This window comes from Rutilus rutilus (genome assembly GCF_951802725.1).
Source record: "Rutilus rutilus genome assembly, chromosome: 8".
NCBI lineage: Eukaryota > Metazoa > Chordata > Actinopteri > Cypriniformes > Leuciscidae > Rutilus > Rutilus rutilus.
In genome coordinates this window covers 26,785,878-26,808,015 of record NC_140222.1, presented here as the reverse complement: position 1 = coordinate 26,808,015, position 22,138 = coordinate 26,785,878, and the positions used below count along the sequence as shown (strand labels likewise).

At 37.0% G+C, this 22,138-nt stretch overlaps 1 protein-coding gene across 1 annotated transcript in view; it reads left to right on the top strand.

The window, feature by feature from the left end:
- ncanb (neurocan b) overlaps window positions 1–22,138 on the top strand; it is a 128,442-nt gene that overhangs the window by 73,110 nt on the left and 33,194 nt on the right. The window contains exon 9 of the mRNA XM_084416784.1: window positions 9,409–9,525. Within this exon, the coding sequence (XP_084272910.1) occupies window positions 9,409–9,525 (117 nt within the window). The remainder of the gene's footprint in view (window positions 1–9,408; window positions 9,526–22,138) is intronic.

Sequence of the window (22,138 nt, the reverse complement as noted above, 5' to 3'; positions counted from 1 at the left end):
TTCTGTGATTCACTTGCATTTTCAGACACCATAATCCCTGGCTGTAGGATTTTAAGATTTTCAGCTTTTTTTGTGTGGTGAGATTTACTGTCGTCATGTTGGCCCAGTGGTCTCGAATGTTGGCACATCAGGTTTGCTTTTAGCATTTCTACCAGAAATGTGTTAAACATAGTTAGTTTTGCGTTTTGGGGAAACATCTGCTGTTATTGATGGCGGGCTGGCAGGTAATGAAGTAAAAGTAAAGTTTTGTAGAGTGACTGTAGCTCAGCTATCTCAAAACAGTGTCACTTTTCCAGTAATGATCACTAGTGATTCATTCCAGTAAATTGCTTCAGTTTGCATGAATTAACTCTTTCCCTGCCAGTGTTTTTGAAAAAAATTGCCAGCCACCGCCATCATTTTTGATAATTTTCACAAAACTTTCATGGCCCCAGAATATTTTGTTGTATGAATATCTGAATATGCAATATATATATAAAAAAAGAACAGACCCTCTGCTTTAAAATAATAACAATAATAATGTTTTATTCTAGCTTCATGCATTCATTTTTTTTATGAACACTTGAATGTGTGTAAGTTTCATAAAAAAGGCAACATTTTGAGCATAAAGCTGAGAAAATCACGTTTTTGTCAAAGACTACGTCTGGATCTGATTCAGAACGATGATCAAAACACAGATGGAGATCGAGTCCATCAACACCCCCAAAGCTTCACAGTCCTATACCTCGTCCTGGGTTGCATTTCATTCAGTAACATTAGGCAGTTTAGATGTATATGCTGTTTAAGGCGAGACACGGCAGGCAAAAACATCGTTTTTTTTTTACTGGTCAATTTTGAGATTTGGGGATATTTGTCTTCAATAACATGTCTTCTTTCAGACTTGTGTTGAAAAAAAGTCCGAAATACACATTTAGGTCTTTATTTTATTACACTTTGTCTGTTTGCGTCTGTAGATTTCTCATAAATTCAACAAAAGTTCGCGTTCTTAATCAACGCGCTGCTCCGCGATCTCTGCCGTCAGCCTGTCATCAGAAGCACCGTTAGGAAGCTCTCTCTGTTGTGTACAATCCTGTCGGATCCAAATATGGTCATTTCCTTTCTATCAGCAACCAATCGTGAAAGTAAAAGGGCTGAATGCGCAATCTCATTGGCTGATGAAAAATCTTTAAAGCCCGTTTTCTCAAAATGACTTTTCTCTCATACTCCAAGGACGAAATCTCCACTTCAGTAGCACCTATATACACCAAACTTTCCAGACTTGTACCTAGTTATATTATGAAGACATTTACAGAGGGATTTGTAAATATATTATTCCTAGCCTGATTTATATAACATTTTATTCCAAAAAACATGGCGAAAATCATTTTTTTAAGGCTATTGACAGTATTTTCTGATTTACAGGATAACAAAAGTAGATATCCATAAATCCCTCTGTAATTTTTTTCCCATCTAATATGTAAACACAATGAAAAAATAATTTTTAACCTGGCTTTATCCAATACTCAGACATCGTTTTTTAAAATATATGCAAATTAGTGCATATTTGATTAGATATTGCCTGATTTGCATATTTAAACATTCAATTAAAGAAAACTTGTAATACATTTTTTTCTCATCTTAATGTAGGTAATCAACTGGGAAAGTTTCATGGTGATATCTGCTAGTTAAAAAATGTACCCTATTCACCTGTAGTGTCTCGCCTTAATGTTAATGTTACATATGCATATGATTATATATGCTATCGCTTGTTTCTGTTTCTTCTTTACCTGTGTTTTGATCAGGAGATTCAGTACTCTTTCAGAAGTTCCATAATAGCGCCCCCTACCGTATAACAGTGAAAACATGGAAAGCCGGAAATTTGCGTCAATGGCGGGAAAACGTTGTCTAACAAATGATGGAAATTTCCATCAGTGGCAGACCACAAGTTAGTTTTACCTTGGCATGCTCAAGTTTCCAATCAATTATCTTATCACTTTAGAATCAAAGAATCGCATCTTTATTACAGATTCCTCGATTTGATTCAGATTCACAAGCCATCGATTTGATTGGACTCAACCCACCAGTACTATAGTGAACAGCTGAACTTTCAAACTAATTACGCCTAGTTTTGCCAATTTCTGCAAACTTTTCTGCAGCAAATACTGAGTGCTATAAGGGTTCGCTACACTGCGGTGCAAGTTACGTCATCCCACCAGTGGTAGATGGAAACTCCAGCCTTCCTCTGGTTCATTCTTCCAGCAGCATTAAATCACTGCTTGCTCTGTGCCAGTAGATTGCTGTGGTCCACAGGGATGCAGAGTTATCTGTGTTGCGGTAGAAATAGTCCTTGGCATCCCTGGGTGCACACTCAGCTTACCTCCACAGTAATTGCAACCTCACATTCAGTGAATGATGAGCGCTGGTGATTTGACCTCCTAGGCTCAGAGGATGGTGTCACGTATAAACTTCATTGCGAGAACCGTGATAAACTAATTTAGAGTTGTGAAAATCTGTAATTTGCCTTAAAATGATGTGTGATTGTGCTTTTTCTTGCATTTTGAGAGCGCTTGTTTGGATTGTGACTAATTGTAGCATTTAATTGACTTAATGATTCACCACCCATAGCGGGTTTTTATTCACAGGAATAGTTATGCAGTGTTTCAGTGAAATTGGGACAGCTCAAATACAGAAAATCAGAAGTATTGGTTGATTTCTGTGCAACCGAGTGAAACATAAAAGCTGTATACATTTTTCAAGCTTCAAACATAGACATAATAAGAGGAAGCAGACAGACAACTTTGAAAAATGTCTACAAAATTACAAATATCCTTGTATCGCTCTATATGGCGGCTGTTGAAATGGAAGTCCTGCCTTTGAGTTTAAAGAGCCTGTCAATTTTGTTTGCACTATGCACCTGAAAATTATTTGATTTGTTTCATGATTTGAGCAAAAGTAGCTAAATTTATGATACATTTATATGGAGAGACTGATCCAATTATTAAAAATTAATAATGTAGTAATGCAGTTGTAGGAATTTAATAGTCAAGTCAAAATATCATATTTACATTAAAGTTAAAGCAGTCCTCCTGGGACGTCAGTGTTTACGAGTTGGAAAGTCGCAATTATGACGTCACATATGTTCAAATCACTTTGGTCCATTGACAACTAAAAACAAACAAATATGCAGCAAACAATAAGTTGCAATATGGAATTAATTGTTGAGTTACATTGAGTCACATAAATACTCTTCTTCCTGTTTGTGTGTGTGTGTGTGTGTGTGTTAGTGACTGACTCATTTTTGTGTGAAATATCCCTTTAAATAAGAAAAATGGGAGGGGATGTGAAAGATGTTGAAAGGGTGTTAACAAAATATCACCCTGTGGACACGAGATGCAGTATAAGTATCGCTGAAGTTCTCGCAACACTTTATTCCTTCAGAGAGATTTGTTTGTGCAGTCCAGCCACTAAAATTATCCATCTATTGTTTTCAAGTGTGAAGATCTCGAAGGGATTTGATTGGATCTTACTGCGGTGAAGTCTTCAAGTATTTCTCCTTTAACAAGGCCTTCAGTGTAGCATCATAAACAGCTTGTTTATGATTGAATGTTCGAGGCAGTGAAGCACTGTATTAGTATTTTATTTTCCTAGAGACTGCCCCTCATGGCCATAGACTGTGTTTTTGAGATTCAGCAGCAGAGATCCCAGTAGGGTGTCCTTATCAAGTCCAATTTTTTTTTTTTTTTTTTGCGCAAAATGTTAGTGTCTTAACCTCTTAAACTGTTCCTTTTAACTTCAAAATTTGAAATATGCAAAAATGTTGACAAAAAAATATATATTTAGAGGTAGCTCAATCATGTGGAAGATTGCCTATGTTAAGCTGTGCGGCGTTATTGTGATATGCAAGTAATATTAAAAGTTGCTGCAAATGAACTACATTTTATTGAAATCAGAGCAACACTGACATGACAACAATGACAACAATCTAAAAAAATAAAGCACAAAGTTTTCAACAATCCCTCATTTCTGATGCTCAGCAGCCAGTGTTGACTTTTTGCAGTCTGGATAGATCCGTCGGTGATCTTCCACCACATGAAGGAGAAACTGCAATTGTTCTTCAGAGTGTGTGAGATAGCCATTGTATTCTTGAATCAGAGCCACTCCTCTCTCGACTACTTTCATTGCATGTATGGTTGCCTGTGCCTCCTGATAATCTGCTTGATTCGGCCAAAGTTCCGGGTCAATTTCAAGGAACGTAATGTCATTTTTTAAACCCAAAAATGTGCTCTAAACCCAAACAATAACCAAGGTGATCATCAATAGAAATATGTATTGATTCCACCAGGAAAGGTAAATCTGCTAAAACGGGTCATGGATGGATTCATTTGGATTTAGTTTCTACAATAAGTAAACTGAGATATGTATCTAAAATACATATTTAGGAATATATGGAGCATTAGATGCTTTTATGGAGATTTTTTTTGGAATTTTACTAGCCAGGTACAATACCAATTCAAATGATCTGTTTTTACGAAAATCATCAAAATCTCAGAAAGTTTAAAGCTATTGAGCTACCAGTAATTATTATGTTACTGCCATAAAAATTGGCATGCTGTATTTTCTTATATAAAGGAACAATTTGAAGGGTTAAGAGCATGACAATTGGAGACTTTAAAAATAAGGACCACCCTAAGATCACAGTTTAATGGAATCAGTAGCTTTCTTTCTTAAAACTTTCTACAAGAAGTCTTGTTATCTTTGTTTCAGGGTAGCTGTTTGTGTTCAATACATAGTGAGTTTGGTTAGCACTAGATATGGGAGTTGTTCAAACTGATGATTCACAAGTTTGAGACCCATTTGCTCAGTAGACGTTACAATATAGGCACTTGATGCATCAAATATTTTGTAATAATGTGTTTATCGTGGCAAATGGACTATTATCCACTTGATAGTGTGAGCAGTCGTTTCCATCTCAGGATGAGCTTCATTCAGGGTCCGCTGAGACCACAAACAGCGCATGGACTGTAGTAAGAAAGTCAGGGAGAAATAGAAAGAGACGGAATTGGGGAAGATGGAACTATTTTAAGCTTGCTGTGTAATTAATCATAAGCCAACCGCACGAAACAGAAAAGGCTTTTAACTGCTATTGCTCTCATCCCTTTTTTCTTTTCTTTTTTTTTTTTTGCTGTTTAACCATCCTCCTAGCCTGGCAAGCCAGACCTACATCAAGATGTTAGGTCTGGCAACTCACCATAGACACGGCTCAATCCGAGGGGCGGGATAAACGGCTGTCTTTCAAATTCACTCTGCACGCAATAGGACAGCGCTTCAACCAACCAGAGCGTTTTCCCAACAGCGGAGCTAACGTTAGTTGATAGATTCAACTTTTGAATCTGGCCGGCAAAACTACGAACACATCTTCCTTTTTTTAAGAATGACTTAAGTGCCGTTCTTTGCTCTTTTCTCAAAGAAAAACTTAACTCCAAGTCCTCCAGAGTCGCGGCCAAAGCCGATTCGAAAGATGTTCGCCAGCAGCAGCAGCCGTTCGTTTTCAAGTAGCAGGGAACCGTCGCAACTCTGTCGTCATATGTTAAGCCCGCCCCGCCTACTCTATACACGATGTGATTGGCCTGACCCAATTTAGGTTTTTACAGCTCCGAAAGTCAACGGAGAGTTGCTAGACTACCCTGGCTGCAAAATAAATTTTGCTGCCGCTAGGGTGCGTCTAGATTTCTAGGCTACCATCCTCCAGCTCATTCACTACATTAGCTCTTCTTTTGTTTGCTCATTCACAACATGAAAAGACATTTGACTATTTATGCTTAAGTCACTTCATGCGTCTTCATTGATCAGATCGCTATTCCATCTATTTACACCTACAAAACGGAAACTTTTTTTACACCATTTAAAAAATATATTTTTTAATAATTGTTCATGTTTTCATTGTCACTTTTTATTGACAAAAAACAGTACCGGTTTGAAAGTGAGTGGAAATGGGAACAGAAAACAACAAAGGCCAGATTTCAACCGTTATATCTTAATGCGTATTAATCAATCGTATAACTATCTGATTGGTATGTACATAATTTACACTTGCAAAATGGATCCAAGTTCTCTATTAATTTTTATAATAATGGATAGTTCCGTTTTATGATTATGATTGGTTGAGCCACGTTCAAACCTGTGACTGCATTACATCTGTATTACTGCACCATAGTATATACCAATTTAACCTCCATGTTAACTTCAAGCTAATGCTGAACAGCAAAAATTTTCCTTCATCCTATTTAGACTTAGTGTTGCTTTGTCCATGATTGCTTGATCACTTGTGCGTTGCGAAATTCCAAAATTTTCCATGCTAGTGTAATTCCATTTGGGATGAGTAAAGCTTACACCTGTGGCCTGAATAACCCAATGCATTTACGTCTCAAACCACCTCCTGAGGTGTTTCCACATGATCCACAGCTTAAGGAACCAATCTCCGTCGGGACTAGCGGTCTGTTCAGGAAATGACCTACGTCGTGACTAATTGTTTGGGACCTGAATGTCTTTTCCCCCTCCACCGTTCCCAGCTTAGCAGCAAGAGCTCTCCATCCTCTCAGAAAACGATCCGTTTGACGGGATTTGGGATGAAAAAGCTCTTGAGTGAGCGCTGAAGAGTTTATTTCATCATGATGATGACGAGGAGTCCTTGAACTCTGTCGCTCTCATAGAGTTGTGTGCAAGAGGAGGCTCCGGTCCGGGTGGCATTCATTAAAATTGGTCAATGTGGATCTTTATGTCATCGTGCTCTGCTCCGAGAATTCACAATAGCCCAGCTGCCTCCTTCTGAGCCGAGCCGGCTTTGAGAGCTCATGAAAGTGCGAGGGAATGTTTATCCGCTCGTTTTTGCTGTGAAGCAGCAGTCACTCATGTGTCATATACTTGTCAATCTCAGCCATGCAACTGTGGGTTTCTGCTGTCTGTTGTCTTTGGACTAAAAAAAATTTGACTGAAGTTTCCAACTTATGACTTTCAATTTTTGTCCTTCACATTGTTCTTTGTCACTTTTCAGTGTGAATGTGGCCTTAAACCAGTATAAAAAAAAAAATTAGTTATTTATTATTTATAATAAAAAAAGAATCAGTGGAAGAATGCTCAATTGGCTTTTGATAAGTTTTGATGTCTGCTGTCAACTACCCTGTTGAAAAGCACGTTGTGTTTTGGATGCTTATCTATCTATCTATCTATCTATCTGTCTGTCTGTCTGTCTGTGTTTCTATCTATCTATCTATCTATCTATCTGTCTGTCTGTCTACCTGTCTACTATCTATCTGTCTGTCTGTCTATCTATCTATCTATCGATCTATCTATCTATCTATCTATCTATCTGTCTGTCTGTCTACCTGTCTACCTGTCTACCTGTCTACTATCTATCTGTCTGTCTGTCTGTCTGTCTGTCTACTATCTATCTATCTGTCTGTCTGTCTGTCTGTCTATCTATCTATCTATCTATCTATCTATCTATCTATCTATCTATCTATCTGTCTGTCTGTCTGTCTGTCTGTCTACTATCTGTCTGTCTGTCTGTCTATCTGTCTGTCTGTCTGTCTGTCTGTCTACTATCTGTCTGTCTGTCTATCTATCTATCTATCTATCTATCTATCTGTCTGTCTGTCTGTCTACTATCTGTCTGTCTGTCTATCTATCTGTCTGTCTGTCTGTCTGTCTATCTGTCTATCTATCTATCTATCTATCTATCTATCTGTCTGTCTGTCTGTCTACTATCTGTCTGTCTGTCTGTCTGTCTATCTATCTGTCTGTCTGTCTGTCTATCTATCTATCTATATATCTGTCTGTCTGTCTGTCTACTATCTGTCTGTCTATCTATCTATCTATCTATCTATCTGTCTGTCTGTCTGTCTGTCTACTATCTGTCTGTCTATCTATCTGTCTGTCTGTCTGTCTATCTGTCTATCTATCTATCTGTCTGTCTGTCTGTCTGTCTGTCTGTCTACTATCTGTCTGTCTGTCTATCTATCTGTCTGTCTGTCTGTCTATCTATCTATATATCTGTCTGTCTGTCTACCTGTCTACTATCTATCTATCTGTCTATCTATCTATCTATCTATCTGTCTGTCTGTCTGTCTGTCTGTCTGTCTATCTATCTATCTATCTGTCTGTCTGTCTGTCTGTCTGTCTGTCTATCTATCTATCTATCTATCTATCTATCTATCTATCTATCTATCTATCTATCTATCTATCTATCTATCTGTCTGTCTGTCTGTCTGTCTGTCTGTCTGTCTGTCTGTCTGTCTATCTATCTATATGCTCGCTTGTTATGATTGTCCACTAGCTAGACCAGCACTGACCATCATAAACCAGCCTGAACCAACATGTGTTTTCATGCTGATTTTTCCAGTTGGGTAAACTGTCTGTAAATACAATTTAATAGAAGACAGATGTTGTATGCACAGTAGCTACAGAACACAATCGCAAATCTTGCCTTCCATCTGATTTCATACTTTGCCCGTATTGTGTGTGTACTTTTAGTTTTCTTGAGGAATTGTGTGCTTTAAGAAAAATATGTTAGAGGAGAGAAATAAGACAAGCTGTCACAACAGAAAACAAACAGAGTGCATTTAATTTCTGTTGAAGAGCTCCCAATGCCTGTAACAAAGTAAAACTCGACAAGATGTGGGGAGTCTTACGCACATGGCTCGTGTTGCGATTTATCTCCCCTGCTGTAAATAATTGTGTGTTTGGAATTATACCGGAGGAGACGTGGTGTGTTTGATGCACTGTCAGATTGCGTCTCGTGGTTGGAAACGGATTATAAAGCAGCACTTAATCAATTTCCAGTGCAAGTCGTGCGCTGACGTCCTTGTAAAAGTTCCCCGTCCGTAAGTTGATGTAATTATGACTTAATCTGTGAAATTTTCCATTCATCATCACACCCCAAAACATTTTGCTGTACAGGTTTTTCAAGAGTCGTAGCTCACAGAAATAAAGTGTGTTTATGACCCGAGAACGGTATGGTAATGTGCCATAAAAATAGAGAAAAGTGTGCGCCGCTACTCTAGGCGATGATCGGATAATTTATGAAGGCCGGGGATCATCAGAGGCGGACATGGTGAATCACATTGTCCTTCCCTCCGGAGCATCTGTCATGATGAATGGGGGATGATATCAAACTTGTGCTAATCTCTCACCTTGTTGAAAGTCATCCGCTTAAGCTCCGTTTTTTTCAGTTGGGAAAGTGCAAGCTTTCTGCTTGTGATTCATGAATGAGGCCCAAACTTGGGTTGGCTGCACATATGCACTACATTATCCGGAAACATTGAGCCTTGGTGCTCATATGGGAGATTCAGGTTCGAATCTGGCCGTAAAACGTTCTATCTGCCGTGCAATGTTTTAAACCGTGTTCTCTTCTCTTGTGTTGTCTCTCTACAGCAGAAGATGATCCCTGCCAGACCAACCCGTGCCTTCATGGTGGGAGCTGTCTGACCGAGGGGGAGGGATACAGTTGCCTTTGCCCTCAGGGCTATTCAGGAGAGAGCTGCGAGATCGGTAAGTGGATTAAGAGAGAGGTCAGGGTCGGGACAAAAGAGGTCAAGGCCGTTTGAAGGAGCCCACAGCAGCTCTGGAAGAGCTCTTGAATTTATGCAGAGGGCTAAAATAGGATATAAAACCACTGCAAGCGCTTCTTCTGGGGGTTATTCCTTTCACCCTTGATGCAGAACCAATGAATATGATTATTAGCAAGTCGAAGACTTAAAATGTCATCCAAAATTGAATTTACTAGTGTCTAGATCAGATGCTTTTTTTTTGTGTGTGTTTGTTTGTTTGTTATCATTTTTCCCAATTAAGGGTTATAAAGGAACTGTAAATAGTTTGTTAAAAAAAAAAATAGTAATAATAATTATGTATAATAATAATAATAGGCTTCATTATTATTATTATTGCCTAGTTATGTCATGAAACTCTAGATGGTGCAGGGCATCTTTAACTCTAGGTCTTTAACTCATTTGGTAGCGATCACCTCATTATCTACATAGCACAGCTGATTGGTTGCTGTTGCATTAGCGGCCAAAGAGCGGCGGCTCAACATTATTTTTATTTATTTATATAGGGACAGTACAAAAAACATGATTCCAGTCGAAACCTGGAAAATATGTATTGCACATCGAGAGTATAGCATAAGCTAATTTGCTAATTCGGGTCCCTAGAAAGGCTTTTCTAAAAATAAAAAATAAACTATTAATCATAGAATAAAACTAACACAGCATGTTATTTATACACATACAAATACATACCTAAATGACCTGTACCTATTGTAAGGATGCTTCCAACCCTGGCATGAATAACTAATTAAAACAAACACTTATTAAATTTAAATATGCGTGCAGTTCTGGTTTATTTTAAACCACCGCTTTACCTTAAATGTAAAAGACTTTATTTCAATTAAACTCATTTGGCAACATGTTCCAGAGTTGGGAGCCCTTAACAGAAAAGGCTTTTTGCCCTTCTTTAGTTCTATGGAAATCAATCCTACAATTCTCACCTGCTGTACTCCTAGTGATTCTACTTGTATCATCCTGTATCGTTATCAATTTACATAGAACAGATGGTGCCTTATTGTGCAAACATTTAAAAATCTATTTTATATATGACAGATTTGTAAAAATGTGTAAAACTAAGCATATTATTTTATTTATTTTTTATATGGCAGGTTTGCCATCGATTTGGCTTTTTATCCATTATTTTTAGAGCCTGATTATACAACATTTCAAGTTTTTTAATTAGGGAATCACTTGTTTGAGTCCAAACTGTAATACAGTACAAAATGCGGGACAAAATCATCAAATGCATGAAAAGATGAGCTGCCTCAATTGAGATGGATTGTCGAATAAGTTTAAAACAATTTAGGTTAATCCTTACCATTTTTGAAAGCTTTTTTATATGTTTATCAAATTTAAGTTGTGAATCTAAAACAATACCTAAAAAATTTAACTCATCTACCTCCTCTATTTCTTCATTATAAACCCGAATTGTTACTTTTTCTTTTCGCTTTTTATTAGAAAAAAGCACTTAAAAACAGTTTTCTTAACATTTAAAGTAAGATGATTGTCCTGGAGCCATGTAGATATCCGTTCCTTTTGTTCATTAAAAATTGCAGCAACCTTGGCAGATGACTTAGCAGATGTATAAATTACTGTATCATCAGCATAAAGCTGACATTCAAACAAATACCGGTAGTGTTGCGGTTGCAGTTTGGAGCACGTTTTCAGAAATCCTCCACCTTCCCCAGCTCCACCTGTATAGATCTGCTACGGGGGTTAATTCATGTATGTTACATGTGCAGCAGCAGCAGCAGCAGCATGTCTTACATGCTCACAGCAATGTCTGTGAATGTATTGGCAGTAGCAAGTCTCGATACTTGCTCTGTAGCAGCAGCAATGTAGCAGATCTATTCCGCCAAGACCAAATACATTAACATTGCCATATCCATTACCATTACCATCCCAATCTCCCGAGAGTTGTCATGACAGAATTATTATTATTATTATTAGTTGTTGTTGTTGTTGGTGAACATAACTTAATATACTTTAATATATTTACTAGGGCTGTGAAACGATTAATCACGATTAATTGCATCCAAAATAAAAGTTTGTATTTACATAATATATACGTGTGTACTGTGTATAATTATTTTGTATATATAAATGCACACACATGTATATATTTAAGAAAAATGTTTATTTATATATAAAATGTTTATATTTATATAAAATATACATTACATATACATTAAGTCTATATACAGTATATACATGCAAATATTTCTTAAATACAAGTGCATGTGTGTGTATTTATATATTCAAAATAATTATACACCGTACACACACATATATTATCTATACACAAACTTTTATTTTGGATGCGATTAATCGCGATTAATTGTTTCTCAGCCCTAATATTTACTAAAACAAATTAGAAATAATAAATAGTAATAATTAGCTTTGCCCTAATAATAATAATAATAATAATAATAATCATTATTATTAGTAGTAGTAGTAGTAGTAGTAGTGGTTGTTGTTGTTAGTAATACAATTAATAATATATATATATATATATATATATATATATTTTTTTTTTTTTATATTTGACCTATTATATTTTAATATTTGGCCTGTTAATATTTAACACCTAAAAAAAATCAATTATTAGGTATTAGTTAGTAGTAGTAGTAGTAGTTGTAGTATTAGTATTAGTTGTTGTTGCTGGTAATAAAATTAATATTATTAGTACATTATTTTTATATTTTTTATATAACCTAATTATAATTATTATTATGTGTAGTATTATTAATAATAATATTATTATTATAGAAGATGAAGAACACATTTTTCACAATTGATATTACATGTATAATATATTACAAATATATTACATTTTGAAATAGTTTGAAAAATCTCAAGGGGTACAGGTAAATCATTTAGGCGGGTCCCCAAACCCTGAGCCGCGGACCGGTACCGCACAGAAAGAATAAATAACTTACCGTATTTTACGGACTATAAGTCGCTCCAGAGTATAAGTCGCATCAGTCAAAAAATGCGCCATGAAGAAGAAAAAACATAATATAGCCTAAGTCGCACTGCGACACTAAAAGACTGCTTTAAAACTTTCACAGAGACCTCAAACAGAAAGCACAAAGCCTGTCTTTAAATTTAATTTCGTTTGTATTAATTGTATCTTAATTTGAATCAATGTTTCATCAACCAATTGCCTGGATTTAATAAATAAGAAGTAAATATATTAGAAAATAGATAATCACGACACGGAGGCGCCGGCGCGTGAACTGGAGCTCGCCTCATAAATTAACCGAAACTCAGTGATAAGGTAGCCTACTTGCCTCACAGACCTGAGACATATATAGAAAGCTTGAAATGTCTACTTTTAAACAGAACAATTCAAAACGAAAGAAAACTGACTGTTCTCTGCTTATGTAATTCGTATGAAATGTGCATTTCTCTCTGGCGCGTTCACTACTGCGAAGATCGTGAGTCAGCATCGTCAACTTCATCTTTCCAGCCGACACTGACACAGAAAACACTTGTTTATTAGTAAACAATTAAAATGTCTTCTGCTATATTTTACATATTCATAATCATTCATTTTGCCGGTTCGTTGTGACAGCTTTTAGGTGCTTTATTGGCAGCGCCACCCTTACATGTTACATGAATGTATCAGCACCGAAAACATGGAGATTTTTTTCTTTTGGGGGGCATTTTGTTTGTGTTCAGGCTTTCTCAGTTGTCTTTAGGTGCGATGTTACGTGGACGCTGCTAATAAAGTTGCGAGTAGGCCTACACATTGGATTCACATTTATTATTATATTTAAAAAATACCCCAGTTTTTATGCCGGTCGTTTCATTTTATTTTGTTGTATTTATCCGCCACACCTTAAAGGCCGGTCCGTGAAAATATTGTCTGATATTAAACCGGTCCGTGGCGCAAAAAAGGTTGGGGACTGCTGATTTAGGCTATAGGGGCTCAGCTAACAGCAAAAATTGGGAACCCCTGGGAAAGATGGTTTACAGAAGCTGACTGCGAGGTGGCATGTACGGGAAGTGGTTGCGTGATCTGACAGGACTGCACACAGCTCATTCTTCTCTGTCAGACAAGAACAGGAACAGGTGAAGGGAGAGCTGCGCTGGAGGTTGGAAGGGTTTCGAGAAAATGAGAGCACACTCTGAACAGGAGGGCAAGGCTATGCTGTAGAGAAAAAGAGAGAGAGATAAAGAGGTAGAAAAGAAAGGAATAATATATATGGAGCAGCTAGAACTGTACCCACTTGAAGAGAACATGAAATGACCGTGTTTACAAAGCACTTAACATTCACAAAATGGGGTATTTCTGAGTAATAATGTAGGATGTTTTATCCATTCACATTGGATTGAATCATGAAAAGAAGATATATGTAATTTAGTAAAAATGGCCGACACCCCAAAAAACAAAATGACGAATCAATGAAAATGAAATGACGAATCAAAATTCTTTTGGTAAATATGTGCCATGACGGTCTGTTGATGAAACGTACCAAATACTGTGCCAAATGGATAAACAGTCGAGGACGAATTCGAAAAGCATGTTTTTCTGAAATTTCAAAATGGCGGTAACATTTTAAGAACAACATTGACCGATTCAAGGAGATATCAAATAAATTGATTCTAGCTGACACAGTTCCAGAATTATTAGCGAAAGTGTAAATCTGATCATCATAGCACCACCTAATGTCGGACTGAAGTATGTACAGCTGAGTGGGCGGATTTGGGACCATTCTACCTAGTTCTACAATTACAGTCTTTGACAAACAAAGTAATGTTGGATAAAATGCTGGCTTATCTCTAACTAGACTTACTGTTGTATTAGGAACATTGCTTTTGTGTTCATCTTATGACCATTATAGACCGAACAGACAGGTGAGGCCCTAATAAGGTGCCATTACGGAGAGCCGTCTGGATGTCAAAGGTCCCAACTATGCTATGTTGGAGAGGTCGAAGGTTATCAAAGCTGCATTATCCCGAGTCTCATTATCAATCTTTCCTGTAGCTCAAACAGTAGAGCGTTGGTGCTTGCAACGGGTTTGATTCCCAGGGAAAGCAAGAACTGATCAGAATGTAAATGTGTACTTTGAAATGCAATGATAGTCGCTTTGGATAAAAGTGTCTGCCAAATATGTAAATGTAAATCTTTTCACACTCCAACAGCAGAGTCGATATGTGAATTATGCTAAACTACAACAAACAAATGATTTGTCGCTAGCACTTGTGCTAGTAAGCATTACATTGTGATGCTAACTGAAGTGTTTGCTAATAACCCGTTATTCGCTTCACACATATTTTTATACAATTCTGCACTGCTTTAGGGATCCATTTTAGGGTTGTGACGTAAATGGCATTCAGAAGAAACAATGTTTATGTAATTCCGATAATTTTGGACGTCGCAAGTTCCTTCGGGTGATTTAGTAATTGGCTTTTCTTGGCTACTGGCGGAGCATTCCGTGTTAGCAGTGTGTGTAATATTAATTATAGCCAAAAGCACAAGGTTAATTGCATATTACTGCAACCTCTTTTGACCACATTTTGTACTAATCTAACACTTGATCTCTCCAGTCAATGTGTCATCAGACAAAAGAAGGATGAATTATGTAGGGAAAGTGTTCTTTGATTCTCTTTTTTGTATTCATAAACGCTGCTTGCTAAGACTCGCCTTGCACCGTTTGTGCTACAGACATGAATAATTGCAACTGTACCTTTGCTTTGTTGAGGAAAGGTGTACTTTTACAAATATTTGCATTGGATAAAACTTGGTGGAGAACGCGGGCATATACTTTTATAGAGCAAGGAACCCTGAGCCACATCTAGAAGCCACAATATCACAGAGACTTGGAGGTGACTTGGGCCTCTAGCAACCACCCACAACACCCTTGCAACCACTTAGCAACCCCTTAGCAACTGTATTGCAATGCCTTAACAAACTCTACCATCGCTCTCAAGCTACCTTAGGAACAAAATGCATAGATAAATGACACTGCAACACATTATCCTTGGACTCCGTCCTTCGGGACTCAGGTTGTGCTCAGCAATTTGGGAAGCATTTAGGATCCTTGCATAATTTATTGACTGTGCATCTGCCGGGCAATTGAAACATTTATGAGAAAGAGCAAAGAGAATTCTGAAGGAAGTGATCTTCTCCCTGCCGCAAGCAGCACATGCCAACGTCAACAAGATGGGGCTGTCCATCAATCTACATGGATCTCCCACTCCAGGTGATACATGAGCTAGATTGAAATCCTGAGTTTAGTTATGTTCGATAATTTAAGGAACAGTTGAAGAGGCATTCATTTGAGACACAAAATGGTGCAGAAATACCTTGACTGGTTTGGATTGCCGCCCATAACTGTTCGTAAGCATGAGATAAAACTCAAAACATCCTACTTCTGGACACATCGCCAGTTAAAGGAGTTTTCAGTCTTGTTTACAGCTTGTTAAAATGCATTTAGAGTTCTATAATTTCAACTTCAAATGAACTAAATGAATGCTCCAGGTTCAAAACACGTTTTTATTGACAAAGTGTAATCAATTACCATAAACAATCATTTGATTTATCCCTCAGTTTTTAAAAGAAGTAAAAATGGTGGTTACAATAGAAGTCTATTTGGCAAGTCATTTCGAAGGGTTTTGTAGAAATCTAAAGACATTAATTATTCCATGAAAAAATATGTTATTTGAGCTGTATAATGTAAATATGCTATTTACATACTGCTGTTATTAGCAGCATTATTTGAATATTATTCTCTCAGTTACAATTTAAGATTATGGTGATATTCTCTTGTTTTCTACATTTCAGAGTTAAAGGTCCACCGCAAATCAGCCATGGTTGGATCAACACATTAGTTTAGAGGTTACTCAATGACTTATGGGTCACAACTGCTGCAAATGGGGATTGGGTGGTGGCTCTGTGCATTAAAACAATTGAAAAGCCAAATACAAATGCTGGCAGTGAGATTTATTCAGCCTGCAGGGGAAGTGGCTAATGTTTCTGGGAAGCTGAATAGCACAAATACAATTTTACAGTGCAAACATAATGAAGTCAGACCGAAGCACACCCATATGATTCAATACTCATTCACTTTGTTTCAAGCAGTCGAAATGTGCAGTCGACAGCTTATAAATATACACTACGCAAACAATTGTAAGTGGATCCTTTGTCTAAAAAGGGACAAAATTTCACATCTTGTTACTCACGTCGATTTTAGTATTTAAAAAGCCTTTATTTGCAGAGCTACATATTATAAAACACCAGCACATGTCAGCTCAAACAGGACTTCAAATATACACTATATACTGTAGTATTTGTATATTCCACTCTTTCTCTCTCAGTCTCTCTTTTTCACTCTAAATTCTCTTTTTCAGTGCTGCTCCCTCAACCCCTGTCCACTCTGCCCTGTTGTTATTTGCCAGAAAGGCTGTATGAAAATTGCAATGCACTTCCAAAAAGGAGTGAAAGCAGCCCTTTTGGTCCCATAAGCCTTTTTCTCCAGTAATACATTGCATTTGCCTCCACCAGACTGCCATATATTTTCTCCACCCTTAACCTCGTATGCATTTCCTCCACGGCTTAGTTTGGTCCCTCTGCCTATACGTCGAAATGCGCAACATATTGGCAGACATGCAAACACATTTGAAACCAAGAAGTTTGTACTAGGGTTGTCAACTGATTAAATGTTATTTTTAACAGTATATATATATATAGCATATTATTATAATAAATATTAATACATTATTTTAATAACTAAGTTTATTTCCCCAATTATTTTATTCCCAATAGAAAGACAGATAGGAACGATGCAATGATAGACAGACAGACAGACAGACACACATAGATAGATAGATAGATAGATAGATAGATAGATAGATAGATAGATAGATAGATAGATAGATAGATAGATAGATAGATAGATAGATAGATAGATAGATAGATTTGTTATGTTAATTATGTTTTTTATGTGTTATAAAATATTTAACAAATTGATCATTCTTTATATATCGTTATATTAAAATATCAAAATAAACCCTTCAGCAACCCTCTGTTGCATTTACATCAGACTCCATAATTGCATTTGATAAATGAAGTTTGCCCTATTCATATTTTTGCCCTACAACCCTAGAGAAGAACTTTCTTCTGGGACATTTCCCCAGAGGAAGCTCAGCCCACTGCAGCTTCTTTCACATCGTTGCGCCTGTTGATTGATGGCTATGTGGGCAAGCCAATCCCCCAGTGCACGGCTGCTCTTTACACGAGATGATCGGCCCCGCCCGGCACCAGTGGCTCATTAAATCATCCCTTGACACATTCTATCCTGCATGGAGAAGTGATCAACAAATCATTGACAATCATTCTTCATTTGCTGACATGTACCGCGGCGCGAGGGGCGATGTGGATCCGAGCACCCTCGGGCTGTCGGAACGGGCCGGCGCGCGCGGACAACCTCAGGTCCATCTGCTCCGTCAGACTAATGTTGGCAAAGACAGGTAGAGGGCGGCCCAGTTGGCAGCCCAACACGACAGCAGGGGGCGGAGCGAAAGAAAACACAGATCTAGAGATTAACGAGTTTTTATGAGTTTGGCTCACCAGGCGATCACAGAAGTTGAATACACCTGCTGCTGTCCACAAAGTCCTGGACCACCACATTGCTACAGTTTACAGCAGCTAAAGCCAAGCGCACACTTTCATACCGAAACTCATTGTCCTTTTTCAAGTTGGCAGCAAAAAGCCTCATATTGCGCTAGTCACATGCAATAAATCAAATGCAAAACAATTTGGCATTGTAAAATTTGCTAGTGTTGGAACACAATGCTTTTTTGTTTGTTTTTTTACAGCAGGGTTATTTTATTTACAGTTAAAAAACTTGCATTATTATTTTGAAATTAAAAATGCATACCATTTACTACAATAATTTGAAAGCAATTTGAAATAAATAAATTGAACTTTAAATTAAAAACTAAAATAATATATAAATAATTATGAATTTATAAATATAAAATAAAATGTGAAAACGATCTAAAATCTGTAAAAGAAAATCTACTTAAAATTCTAATTCGTCATAAAAAATAAAGAACACAAACACTGCAAGCAACAGAGCAGAAATTTAATCATTTGTTGTTTTTGTTGTTGTTGTGTAAAATGAAAAGTACAAATTTACTAAATTTGAAAAGCCATTAGAATTTGTATTACTGTATATTAAAAACTAAATATAAATAAAATACAACTATTAAAACATACAAAAATATGATAAAATAAATCTGTAAAAACAGAATATTATACAAATATTTTACTAAATTATTGTAACTTTTTTCACAACTAGAGAAATTGTTAAAAACAAATGAAAAAGTAAACCATGTAGCCAATGTTTACATTAAGTAATTAGTCAGGTTACACTAATTGTACACGTAGTACACAGTGAATGCGAGATTGGGGCCAATATGATATAAATCATAGTGTTTGTCTTTTAATTATTAGACAGGACAGTTAAAAAGACTAATGAGAATTGAGAGAGAGAATAAAACATCAAAACTAGAAAACACAAACCGAATGTGCGCAGGGCGACAAGCTTCAGTGTTGTAGTGTATGGTTGGCTTAACGCTCTACGGATGAGGGGATAAAATGATGTGTGCTGGCCTCTGATTGGATGCTGAATCAGCAGTGTCAGTCATCGTCCATGTGACGGTCCTCTGCAGTAGGATGGGAATAGAATTTGTAAAGCCTAGTCATTTACTGTACATTTGGGGACAAATTGATTTCCTATGAAGTCAGTGTCTGGGTTTTGGAGCCTCTTATCGCTGTGGCAGCTGGATGGACGTGTTGTCCTGGGAATGAGTTCTGGAAATGAATTATGAGGGGTGGGGTGCGGGGGCTGGGGGGGGGGGGTTCCTCTTATCTCTGCTTTACCAGGACCACTATCACGTGAAGGTGCGCCAGTGCTTTGAGCTTTTTATGCCGCTCTGTGTTGAATCACAAATGCTTATCACAGATGTCTGTGCGGAAGAACAGAGATGCTAATGCTAATGCTAAAAGATGGCTATACCTTACTGCGAAGTAAATAGCTGTTACGTTAGTAACCTTTTTAGGTGTCTCACTAATCTGAGACCTAATTTACAAGAAATGGCATAAAGTGTCTATCTATCTATCTATCTATCTATCTATCTATCTATCTATCTATCTATCTATCTATCTATCTATCTATCTATCTATTATCTATCTATCTATCTATCTATCTATCTATCTATCTATCTATCTACCCATCCATCCGTCTGTCTGTTTATACGTCTGTTTATCTATCTATCTATCTATCTATCTATCTATCTATCTATCTATCTATCTATCTATCTATCTATCTATCTATCTATCTATCTATCTATCTATCTATCTATCTATCTATCTATCTATCTATCTATCTATCTATCTATCTATCTATCTATCTATCTATCTATCTAAGCAGCATGCTTCTTCTTCTTTTTTTTTTCTTTTTTTTTCAGAAAATGAATCCAAAAATGCATTGCAACAAAATTGACTCTGCTCAATTTTTTTTGTTTTTATCCAGTACCAAGAAGTATCAAAAATCACAAATATTGAGTACAGATAGTCAAATTAATTGTATTAAAATAGTTTAATTATTTTTAGCTTTAAGCTTAGCAACATGCTAAAATCAAATTCTAGAGTCAGTTGAGATGTGTGATTAACGTGTGAAAGTCATGTGAATACAGAGCACTCTGTTAGTGAGCTGAAGTGAGAAAGTCATGCAAGGTATTCAGTGCTGCAGGAAATTTTGTGCTACACGGCTTCCTTTATCCTATTCTTATGATCCAGAGTTCATCCTTCTGCTGATATCTGATTGATTTTGACAATTTTGAGGAAAGTAAGAGGTGACTTTTTAAGAGGTGTTCGAACACATCTCGCTATTTATATCCCAGTTAGACAGCAACATCTGATCTCACACATTGATTGGATCTTTGTTGGGTTTCAAAGCGTGTATTGAAAATTGCCCACCTAGAGAAATATGGCAAATCTCCTCATTCCCGCGTGATCCCCCAAGCTGTGTGGATTGCATCACAGCCAGGGTTAGAGGGGGTTTACGAAATCCATCCTCAGCTGCATAAGCCCTCAGGCCGTCTAGATTACCTGACTGGGTCGGGGGGATCTTGAGTGCTGCATCTCACTCTATTCCTCTTGCATTTCTCTTTTCGTCACATTGCCCCCCACCCCCCCACCCCAAACACACACACACTCTCTCTGGTTCTCTGTTTGAAGACAGCTTTGAGTTCAATTTTGACCTCCCCACGCCAGAGAGAGAACAGAGGCGCTGTCAGATCTGAGGAGCAACAGTTTGAAATGTTGTGACACCTCTGCTCATTAGCTTCTGTAACGCTCCCTGAGTTGTTGCACTAGACCTGTCAGCAGTGGTTTGGACACGGCCTGACTTCAGCTCACTAAGATGCTGCCCCTAGTTGAAACACATGCACTTTACACTCGACCCAAACCACCATAATAAAAACATGAGGATTTTCCTCAGAACTTGGACATGGCACATTTGTCTAGAAGAGTTCATATAGCTAAGAATAATTTGAACTATCTATCTATCTATCTATCAATCTATCGATCTATCTATCTCTCTATCTGTCTGTATGTCTATACATCTATCTATGTCTATCTATCCATCTGTCTGTCTATCTATCTATCTATCTATCTATCTATCTATCTATCTATCTATCTATCTATCTATCTATCTGTCTGTCTATACATCTATCTATCCGTCTGTCTATACATCTATCTATCCGTCTGTCTATCTATCCATCTATCCGTCTGTCTGTGTGTCTATCTGTCCATCTGTCTATCTATCTATCTATCCATCTATCTACCTATCTATTTGTGATTTTGCCCCTATATATTTCAGACCACATTTGACTACAGCAGACAACATGTTCATATGGTCCTTTTAACCTTATTAAACTTTAATAACAGCAGTAAACCTTTCTCGTATATAGACGTCTACATTTGTCTCAAAACTACTTTATCAATAACCGAATGGCTTCTATTGATTGAAGCACACCCATGTGGTTTGCGCAACTACATGTATCAATCTTTTGGCATGGCAGTCGCTGTCAGTGGTCTGAAATCCTTTAAATAAAGAAATGTCAGAGCTATATTGATGCAAGTATTGATACCAGTGGGTGACTATATATCTATCATCCATCCATCCTTCTATCCATCCATCCATCCATCCATCCATCCATCCATCTATCCGTCTATCCATCCATCCATCCATCCATATCTTATTTTAATTTAATATCTAATTTATTCATTTCAAATGCTGTGATTCATTAAAATATATATATTTTTTTTGGATTAATTATGACTAATTTTAATATTTATTTTCATCAAATATTAAAATAAATACTACAATTAATTAATCATAAAATCATAAATCATGAAAACCCTAGTAAAAATTTAAACAAACAATCCAGAACCTGATGCAAACCCAAAGTTATGATGAAATGAAATGAAACTCGGCTGAAAACATGGCAATTTCCAGGACCCATCATGTTAGCATTATTAC